Source organism: Brassica rapa, chromosome A01 (genome assembly GCF_000309985.2).
Source record: "Brassica rapa cultivar Chiifu-401-42 chromosome A01, CAAS_Brap_v3.01, whole genome shotgun sequence".
NCBI classification, from domain to species: domain Eukaryota; kingdom Viridiplantae; phylum Streptophyta; class Magnoliopsida; order Brassicales; family Brassicaceae; genus Brassica; species Brassica rapa.
In genome coordinates, this window is record NC_024795.2 from 24018173 (window position 1) to 24029619 (window position 11447).

Below are 11447 nucleotides of genomic sequence, written 5' to 3' on the forward strand. Positions count from 1 at the left end.
TAAAATCAAGTAAAATCATTGGATGTCACTTTTGGGCGATGTGCTATCCAAATGATTAATTTTCATCAGCAGCTAGCAGACGGTCGTTTTGTTTGTCAGACTATACATATATATGATTTGATTGTATCAAGTTGTATTCAGACGTGGAGATATGATTGCAATCCCCTTCGCCACAAAGGTCTTCTTCACATCACTACTATGTTTTTTCTCTGTTTTGTGAGATCACATTTGTATTTTGATGGTTTTTTTTTTATATTACAGAGTGACAAGCCAAGATTGGCCCCCTATAACACTAAAGGGTCTTCGTCTTCACCAGCGCGCGCGATTAGGACACAGATCTCTTTGTTAAGGTTTATATGGAAGGTGTCCCCATCGGAAGAAACCTTGAGAATCTCTCTCACATGTTCGATACATACTTCAGTTATATCATTATATGTAAGTAACTAACAAGTAACAGCACAACATTCTTGAAAAACAACTACATTCGGACATTTTGCAGAATGTTCATACATTGTCTTTGGTTCTAACAGACGATAACCGAGATAGAAAACAACATGTTTTGACGCATCAAGAGAAAGATGGAGATTGGATGATGGTAGGAGATATTCCATGGGAGTAAGAAATCTTAAACCTTCCATCTGACATATTGATAAGTTTCCTTATGTATGTTTATCTCTGACTTAGTTAAATGTTTTTGTCCAGTATGTTTCTTAAAACCGTGAGAAGACTAAGGATCACGAGACTAGAGAGGTGTTGAAACTTGGATCATTCGGTTCAATGACACTGTTTTCACAGTCGTGAAAGATTTAGGCATTGATAAAGAGTCCTCATGGGGGACGTAGCATGGAAGAACTTGGATGGTTGATGCATCATGCATATATATTTATTTGACACTAAGTGTTTTTTTTGTCTGAATAATTAATAATCTCAAGATTTTTTACACGCATATTACAATCGTGTTCCTTCGGATGTGTACATGAACATGAAGAACACGAACCTTGTTGGGTAGCACGAACATGGAACAAGGGAAGAGAATGATTCTCTTTGAAATTTTCCGGCTCGTCTTTCTTGTTAATTCAGTTCATCACCGAGTTACTGGACCCGTTTCAAGTCCAGTATATACTAACTGGAAAGCCCGCATAAAGTCCAAATACAACAAAATACATAGTAACACTATTCAAAAATAGAGCATTTTGCAAAAGCAACTTCACAAATTTTATGTATTCGAAGAGCAACTTCAGAAATTCATAGTTGAAGTTTTATAAATTTCTTCACAACTATATGTCTTTCAAATAATTTTATAATTGTCATTTTACTCCTTATAATATTATTTTCATAGGTATTATATACACATAAAATTTGAGGTAGATAGAACATTTCTTTGTGTTCAAAAAAAAAAAAAAAAAAAAAAAAAAAAAGATAGAACATTTCTGAAATAACTTTCCATCTTTTATGTGCAGCAAGGCAACTGGCTTGTCAATAGCCTTAGTGAAGTTATTCAGCTCTACGTCGAGTATAGTTCGGTAGGTGATTTTCATGAATTTACTTGATGTGTACATTTTCTTAGTGAAATGTCTTCTTGAGACCTGTTGTATGATTGTGTGCTACTGTATAGATTTTTGTAGTGAAATGTCTTGGTGACATATCCTGAGCTTCTGTTTAGATGTACCATGAAATGTCATCTCTTCTTACATTTTGTATCATTTTATAGTAGGTGACAGTGGCGGAAGTACACCTAAGGTAGGAGGGGCAGCTGCCCCCCATGAATTTTTCAAATCAATGTATTTTTGTACTATTTTTTGTAGTGCATCGGTTGATAATTCAAATTTATAGAAGTATTAAACTGTATTTTATAGTTCTCCCCCGGATAACAAATATATCTAAATCTGCCACTGGTAGGTGATCCCATGCTTTGAATATGACCTTTTTAATTGACATGCGATGATGCCAACCCTAGCAAAAATGATAACAAATTCGATTAATAACAAGTGTTGTCCATGACCTTGTCAGGAAAAGGAAAGACTTGGATGTTTATGAACCAGCTGTGGATAACAAATGAAAAGGTTGATGTGGTAGAAGCCAGAGAAGAGAGGCATGCAAGGTAGAGTGTTTTCTTGTACATGTATATGTCTTAGAGAATGATTCAAAATAAAAGGTAGCACGAACTAAAAATATTGTTATATTATGTTAAACTGGATCTTAGGAGAAGTTTTCGTCAATTCAATGACAAATTTGTAACGCTCCTGGAGTTTTCTCCAGAAAAATGAATAAAACGATAAAAGCATTTTAATAATATAGGTCGAGTACTCATTGCATCCAATAAGGTAGTATAAAACCCCGGTGTATGTGTTTATGTATAAAACGTCTGGGCTTTGGTTTAGAAAACCTGGTTAGGTGAAGCACAAGTTGGTGTCGAATGAAAAATCTTAGATATTTTACCTAAAAGGGACATGTTACTATGTTAGGCTTGCAGAGTTGAGTGAGACCGTCTCTTGATTAAGATGTTTCCCAAACTTTGGGCATGGTCTGAAATTTAGACGAGAGAACGAGGTAAAGGAGAAAGGGAGTAAAAATTAATTCTAAATGAAATTAAAAAAAATTAGGACAGAGACTCAGAGGACAAGGCACGTTGTGTGAGAATCAAGTGTCCCACTTGAGAGTTTAATAAGTCCCAATCATCAACCATTAAACCCACTGTCGATATACGGTCGTCATATGCTTGCACAGTGATTGGGTTCCTCTCTAAGCTCAAACCGCTGTCAATCTTAATTATTTCTTTTTATTCGAAGAATAATATTACTATTATTTTGTTGGAAATTTTGTAATTTTGTGTGGATATTATTGATCAGTTTTTGTTGTGTATAAGTTATGAGTTGTACTTGTGCCCCTTAAAATAGTATCCGTGAGGTATATCATCAATTTATTTGGAAAGAATGTTAAAAATTATTTAAACTAAGAAAATCATTTTTACAATGAACGAGCCTTTGGAAATAATTGTGGGGATCTTAATCAAAACACACTTCTATAGCTAGTAGCAAACCAAATACTCATGGCTCCATCATAGGATTGATAGCCCATTCCTTTAAAAGAGGAGACACGCCTGACGATTTGGTTTTTTTTTTTTTTTTGCTAAAAACCTGATGATTTTGTTCACAAGCTTAATCATCGTTACGTCAAATTAATAGGTGAATACTGTACAAAATTTTGTTTATTGTATTAAACTTATGGGTATGTGTTTATCATCATACTCTCTAGCCTTTTTATTTTGATTATATATAGATATTTTTTGGTAAAATATAAATACTTAAAATTTAGTTGGTTTGTCATTTTTTTTCCGACTAGTTATAGGTTTAGCTAGTAAGAACGTGAGCACCGGTTAGAAACTCTTGGGAATATTTAATCATATATAATATTAACTAGATATTTTGTCCGCACATGTATAATTTATTATGAATATTTGTTAGTTTATGTTTAATTAATTCAAAAATCATTATAATAATATATGACAAAAAATTTCATCAAAATATATATGCTTTTTATTGTGTTACAATTTTAAAAACACTTTCATATTAATAATATTTATAAAATATCCTTTCACAAATGTTTTTGCTTACTTAATATTTAATTATAATTATTTTACATCTTATTTTTTAACTTTATCATACAAAATATTATTTCCAGATAACAACACAATATATATAAGAATTATCTTGTATTTTTAAATATATATTTTTTGAATCTTTTATATTGGTATTTAATGACACCTCTTTGTTTTTAACTTAATAAAAAGAAGTAATTAAAAATTAGGTTTGTGAGAACATATTGAAAATAAAAACTGTAAAACATGTTTATCCTAAAAATATAATTTTGTAAAAAAAATCATTAAAATATGTATGACATTATTACATCAGCAGGAGCATTGTGATATACACTAATTATATTTGTTTCTTATAACACGTTTCTGTTTTTTTGTTGATTTTTATTTTTATTGTAAAACTAATGATTAAGCTAATTATTTGTCAAGAGTATTACCAATTTTAACCACTTTAAAATGTGAGAGTTCATAGCAAAAAATCACTTTGCAAATAATTGTATAATAAATATCTTTTCTATTAAATTAAGTATTTAGCCAAATTTTAAATTAAAGGGAAAGCACGACAATTATACAATGACATGTGTAATCGATTTCTCAAAAGAAAATTGAATATCCCAGTGAGATACCTTTTTTGTATTGTTTGTCATTTATTGTGTAGAATTATATTGAGAGACTAGATTTATTGTGTAGGTTTTCTAATACAACTTACAGAAAACTAAAGACCGTTCCACCAATAACCAATCCTAATGGGGTTTCTTAGCAAAAGTTTCTTTAAATATATTTAAAAAAATGTTGAGAAACTTCTAATGGAATTGCTTTTAGAGCATTTGCATGTAAAAGTTGGTTGAGTTTCTAACAAATAATTTTAAATAATAACAAGTAGACAGGTAACATTTGGCGAATGAGTTTTCCATCACTTTGATAAAGTCTCTCCTATGATAGATGCTTTCTTCTCTTCCTTCAAAAAAGACTATTTTCTTCTTTTTCGTTCCATTTTCCATTTTCTATTTTCTATTTTTATTTTTATTAATAAGTCCACCAAGATGCCTTACTGATGATGGCCTTATATATTTTACATTTATTTTCTCTTTGTGATTATTGATAATTTGAGTCTACTTAAATCCTTCGATTCGGTGTCTGTCCGAAGTTAGAAACCTCACACTACAAGAAAACGTAATTTTAACGAGGAAATTTAACGAGGAAAAATAATCCTCGTAAAAAAACGTTGATTTTGCGAGGAAAGTACGTTGAGAAAGAAAAGCATCGTTATTTCGTCGTAAGCTAACGACAAAAAATATTCGTCGTAAAGACGATGTAAATTAACGTGGCTTTTACGAGGAAACAGTTTTTCCTCGTAAAAGCCACGTAAATTTCGCGAGTGCTTTACGACGAAATATTTTACGTGTACTTAACGAGGAAATTTTGAATCCACCAACTTGGTAGGTGGCTCACGTTTTTTTTTGGCCATACAATTAATTTTTGTCGTAATTTCATAGTAAAATTACAACTACCAGATTCGAAATTTTCTATAAATATGGATGTTGGAACATCATTTTAAACACACCAACAACAAAAAACGTGAAAGAAAAAAAAATGGCTGGCTCTGGGACTATTTACGAGTTGCGGAATTGGATGTATATGCATAGAGATGCTAACGGGAGAGTGACGAAAGAATACCTTGCGGGGCTGGAGACATTTATGCACCAAGCAGATTCAACACCGCTCGCCCAAGAAAGTGGTAAGATGTTCTGTCCTTGTCGAAAATGCAACAATTCGAAATTGGCAAACCGTGAAAATGTTTGGAAGCATTTAATAAATAGAGGTTTCACGCCAAATTACTATATCTGGTTTCAACATGGGGAAGGTTATAATTATGATCAGAATGAAGCTAGTAGTAGTAATAGCAATTTTCAGGAAGAACCGGTTAATCATCATTTGCATAATGAACATAGTTACCATCAGGAGGAGATGGTAGATTATGATAGGGTTCATGATATGGTAGCTGATGCATTCGTAGCTCATGATGAAGATGAAGAACCTAATATAGATGCAAAAAATTTTTACAGAATGTTAAACGCTGCGAATCAACCACTTTACAGTGGTTGTAGAGAAGGTCTCTCTAAATTGTCGTTGGCTGCTAGAATGATGAATATTAAAACTGATCACAATCTACCTGAAAGTTGCATGAACGAATGGGCGGACTTGTTTAAAGAGTATTTGCCGGAAGACAATGTGTCTGCTGATTCTTATTATGAGATTCAGAAATTAGTTTATAGTCTTGGGTTGCCTTCGGAGATGATAGATGTCTGCATCGACAACTGCATGATCTATTGGGGAGATGATGAGAAGCTAGAAGTATGTCGATTCTGCAAGAAGCCACGATTCAAGCCGCAAGGACGGGGACGTAATAGGGTACCGTACCAAAGGATGTGGTACCTACCAATTACAGACAGATTGAAAAGATTGTATCAATCAGAGCAGACTGCTGCAAAGATGAGATGGCATGCCGAGCATACTCAGACGGATGGTGAGATGACTCATCCATCAGATGCAAGAGCCTGGAAACATTTCAACAAAGTACATCCGGATTTTGCTAGCAATAGCCGGAATGTGTATTTCGGATTATGCACAGATGGATTTAGTCCGTTCGGAATGTCAGGGAGACAATATTCATTGTGGCCAGTCTTTCTTACGCCATACAACCTGCCACCGGAGATGTGCATGCAACGGGAGTTGCTATTCTTGACGATATTGATACCTGGTCCGAACCATCCAAAAAGGTCCCTGGATGTTTTCCTACAACCACTGATAAAAGAGTTGAAGGATTTGTGGTCAACAGGGGTGAGGACGTATGATTGTTCAACGAAGACGAATTTTACGATGCGAGCTATGCTTTTGTGGACCATAAGTGACTTTCCTGCATATGGGATGTTGTCTGGATGGACTACACATGGGAGATTAGCTTGTCCATATTGTAATGGAACGACAGATGCGTTTCAACTGAAGAATGGTAGGAAGACAAGTTGGTTTGATTGTCATCGTCGATTTCTTCCCATTGGCCATCCTTACCGAAGAAACAAGAATTTGTTTAGGCACAAAAGGGTTGTGAGAGACACTTCTCCACCATATCTAACTGGAGAACAAATTGAAGCACAAATCGACTACTACGGAGCTAACGAAACAGTTCGTTGGGGTGGTAATTGGCATGTCCCTCGTAATATGCCTGATTCTTACGGTGTTCATCACAACTGGCACAAGAAGAGTATATTTTGGGAGTTGCCATATTGGAAGGATCTTCTTCTGCGCCACAACCTCGATGTGATGCATATAGAGAAGAATTTCTTTGAGAACATCATGAATACAATATTGAATGTCCCAGGGAAGACAAAAGACAACATAAAATCGAGGTTGGACTTGCCGGATATTTGCTCAAGAAGCGAGTTACATATTAAAAGCAATGGACAAGTTCCCGTTCCGATATTCAGACTGTCTTCAGAAAAAAAGTCGGTGTTGTTCAACTGGGTGGCATCAGAAGTGAAGTTCCCCGATGGGTATGTTTCAAATCTCTCTAGATGTGTTGAAAAGGGTCAAAAGTTCTCTGGGATGAAGAGTCATGATTGTCATGTCTTTATGCAACGACTACTGCCCTTTGCATTTGCGGAGCTACTTCCAACAAACGTACATGAAGCACTTGCAGGTTCGTAGTGTTTTATATCACAATAATTTTATAACGGTCTAGTTTGCAAAATAATATACGACTAACAATGTGTTTAATTGTTTTTGGAATATAAAAGGCATTGGAGCATTTTTCAGGGATCTGAGCACACGCACTCTTAAAGAAGAAGTTGTAGAACAGCTTCAGGAGAACATTCCCATCTTATTGTGCAACTTGGAGAAGATATTTCCTCCTGGATTTTTTGACGTCATGGAGCATCTAGCTGTCCACCTCCCATATGAAGCATTACTTCGTGGACCTGTACATTACGGATGGATGTATCAGTATGAGCGAGCCATGAAATATTTGAAGGGAAAAGCAAAGAACCTCGCCAAAGTTGAAGGTTCTATAATTGCTGGAAGTTTGACGGAAGAAGTTTCTCACTTCACATCGTACTACTTTGCGTCAAAAGTACGTACCCGTAGAAGAGCTCCAAGAAGATATGATGATGGTGGAGTTGCGCCAACATATGCAGTTGCTGGTGTTCCAGACATCTTTAGCCAGATTGGACGACTCGGTGGGAAGTCTAAAGAGGTTTGGTGGTCGAGTGAACAAGACGCTCATAGTGCACACACCTATATTCTACTCAATTGCGAGGATCCATTGATGCGTTATTTTGAAAGGTAACATATATGGACACTTCAAAACACATATAATTAATTATATAATTGCAAGAGATTCATTCCTATGAAATGTGATTAATTTTACAGCCTATTTGTTTCTCAAGTCGAAGAAACATTTCCTGGTATATCCACAAGTGACGTAGACAAAAGGAAAGATCAGCACTTCATTAAGTGGTTGCGGAATCAGGTATTATAACTCAAACTATTTTTTCATACACGATTTGTATTTTAATGTTCTCTTTATTTTTGCAGGTTGATTATGACGACGATGCAGATTATCCTAAGTGGTTACACGAAGTAATTCAATCTCCACTTGTAAAGGTCACCACATCACAGATGTATTTCACACGAGGCTACACTTTTCACACATATGAGTATGGTAGACAGCGGGCGACCAGTAACTATGGAATATGTGTGAAAGGGGAAACAGATTTCTACGGGATCTTGACGGAGATTATTGAAGTCGAATTTCCAGGGATACTGAAGCTGAAATGCGTCATCTTCAAATGTGAATGGTTCGACCCCGTCGTCAACAGAGGTGTTCGGTCTAACAAATTTGGTGTAGTTGATGTCAACGGTGGACGTCGGTACAACAAATTCGAGCCTTTCATCTTAGCTTCACAAGCAGACCAAGTTAGCTTCCTTCCATACCCTCGGATGAGAGATTCGGGTATAAATTGGTTAGCAGTGATCAAAGTTACACCTCGAGGACGAATCATCAGTGGAGAAGAACCACCATTGCAAGAAGAACAGATAAATGAAGTCGAGGAACCTGAACAAGAAGTTGATGACATCCTTCTCCTTCGCTTTTACGACGAAATTATTTCCTCGCTAACTTACGAAGAATTAGCGAGGATATATGCTTTACGACAAACGTATAACGACGAAACGGGTTTCCTCGCTAATTCGTCGTAACACTGCTTTTACGACGAATTAGCGAGGAAAACTGCCCTCGTAAAACTTGTGTTTTCTTGTAGTGTCAACTCATCAGTGGATAAAGCGTGTGTTTTGTGCCGGCATTATATCGTTATTTTTTTTTTTTGAATTATACAGAGGTATTCTATTTCCACAGAAGTAATTCAGACTAGTCATGTGTTACCACGTGTCAGTCTTCTGTTCTTGACGATGCCAAAATGTTAATTTCCAAGTGACCGCGATTCGAACCCAGGTGGCGGTACTCACAGCTGTAAGCCCTTTACCACTAGATGTAGAAGCTCCGGTTTTAAAGCAGGTGCAACATGTAATCGAACCTCGGTTATGTGAGTCATTACATCGTTATCGAAAATGCAAAGTATTATTAACTTCTAAGAGAATAGTATATTTATAGTCATATTTCATAATCAATCACAATAATGGATCTCTTTTCTTCTTCTGATTAATAATTTAATACATGTGCAACGTCGGTCAATACATGGCTTTTACATTATGGAGAACTCATGAAAAAAAAATGCCAATCATCTCAAGAAAATGATATAGAACTCAAGAAACACAATTTTTTCCTCTCCAAAAAATGTCCCACCATAACATAATCACATGGATTATGAAAAGAGAAAAGAGTAACATCGAAATCCTCGACGATAATTCATCGAGAAAAAAATCATAAGACCATTTAAAAAAAAGCCACGACCGAGGAAGAAGAAAGGATAAGTAAGAAGAGGAGAAGGATGTGATCGCTATGGCGAGCTAATACCGCTTTTAACATATGTACAACAGGAGAAAAGAAAACCATGTTTTGGGATTTGGTTTTGGGGTTAAGAAGTGAGGTTACTGAAGGAGTTGGATTTGTCAAGAATAGACCACATGACGAGAACATCGTCGTATCCACAAGCCATGACTTCTCCTTGAAGTTCTTGTACAGTCCTCCTCTCGTGCTCTTCCCTCGCTTTCGCATCCATTCTTCCACCACGGCCGCAACCCTTTTGTGGCGATTGCTGCGGTTGGTTGAAGAGTGTTGCTGCCTTCTTGAATGGTGTTGCTATTGTTTTCTTCCATGATGCCATTTTTTATTATTCTGTTTACTCGATTCTTGAAAAGAGGAAACCTTCTTCTTCCAATCAGAGAATCGGATTGGTGGAGCTCGAGAACGACTTGTTGTGTGTATTTATACACATACACCCTCTCTCTCTTAAACATATTATAATAGTAGTTATTAATTAAAAGGGATTAGTAATGGTAAAGCAAGGGGGAGAGAGAGGCAAGATCCGCAATAAGAGCTTCCACGAGACATCACTTTGTTTTCTTAAAACATTTTTAAGTTTTTGTTATCCATTTAACCTCCTTTAGGCCTCTCCCTATCCTTCTCCCTAACCTCCCACATGCCTCCCCACGTGATTTTTATCTTCTTTCTTACACACACACATTACAACACAACTTACATTCAAGATCGACAAGTTGTGTGTAATAATTAATATCATATTATCATGTAACCAAACTGGATCAAACTGAACTATCCAAACCAATACATATGAGAAGTAAATGAAGTCAAAAGTTTGCCTTTTCCCACTACTTGGTACTGACAACTACATCATCAAACGCTTAGAACATGATTATTGGTGGTCCTTGCTTTTGGGTCCTTAATACACATATATTTGTATGTATCTATTATATACATACAAATATATGTGTATTAAGGACCCAAGAGCAAGGACCACTAATAATCATGCTCTTACTGCGTTTTTTTTTCCATTCCCATCCACTACCCACAATATTATATGTACCCATCGCCCTTTTTATTTATTTATTTATCATCCATCTTTACATCAATTTCTTTCTATTTGCTATCTTCATCAATAGCTCATCTAGTAAAGCAATAATTTCATGAGCAGAGATAGATGTGTGTTGATTACATTTGATGGCTAGAAAACGGTAAGAATGTATAAGATTGGCAGGCCAATGATTGGAGGATCGAGGTGGGCACAGATTGGTCAGTAATATTCCATGTGATTTCCACATGTTTCTCTGCTTCACTATCTCTTATCCTCTTCCCATCAACCTCTTTTTATTAAAGCTGTATCATATATGTAGTCTATTTCTTATTTTTAAGCTCCGAATGATAACTGCGGTTTAAGCGGTACGGAACAAACGGTTTAACTGCAGTACGGTTTTAACAGTTATAAAAACGTATAAATACGTGATATATGTAGAGATTTTTGTTACTGTTAACTGCGGTGCGCGGGGCGGAGCGGTTCGTAACATTAGAAGCCTTAATATACATATATCACCAGTGTATAGTTCACCCACTTAACATCATAAATATATAAATAATTCATTGTACGAAACTTAGGACAAAAACTGTCTTTCTCAGTTCTTTTGTTCACTCAAGCTTTTCTTTCTTCGATAATCTAAACCCTTACCTTTGATAACTAATTCTTAATCTTTCTCTGAATAAAATTATGAGGAATATTCCACATTAACACATATAATTGTTACCAACTTATCACATTATAAAAAAATAATTTGAAGTTACCAAAATATGGATCTTTCTAAGGGGGGTGTTAATGAGAGTTAGGTTTAT

At 35.5% G+C, this 11447-nt stretch overlaps 1 protein-coding gene and 1 long non-coding RNA gene across 2 annotated transcripts; both read right to left on the reverse strand.

Annotated features, from left to right (window-relative positions):
- Nucleotides 1–2634: 2634 nt before the first annotated feature.
- LOC117134267 lies at nucleotides 2635–4812 on the reverse strand. The gene is made up of 2 exons (XR_004458502.1): nucleotides 3138–4812; nucleotides 2635–3100 (listed from the first exon to the last, which is right to left on the reverse strand). It is a non-coding gene; the product is annotated as an uncharacterized LOC117134267 (long non-coding RNA).
- A 4461-nt stretch (nucleotides 4813–9273) lies between these two features.
- Nucleotides 9274–10465, reverse strand: LOC103839192. The gene has a single exon (XM_009115687.3). It carries the CDS (start codon nucleotides 9931–9933, stop codon nucleotides 9685–9687), a length of 249 nt encoding a protein of 82 aa, XP_009113935.1. The 5' UTR covers nucleotides 9934–10465; the 3' UTR covers nucleotides 9274–9684.
- Nucleotides 10466–11447: the final 982 nt, after the last annotated feature.

Coding starts and splice junctions, on each gene's coding strand:
- LOC103839192 (XM_009115687.3), bottom strand. CDS start 9,933: ATGGCATCATGGAAGAAAACAATAGCAACACCATTCAAGAAGGCAGCA.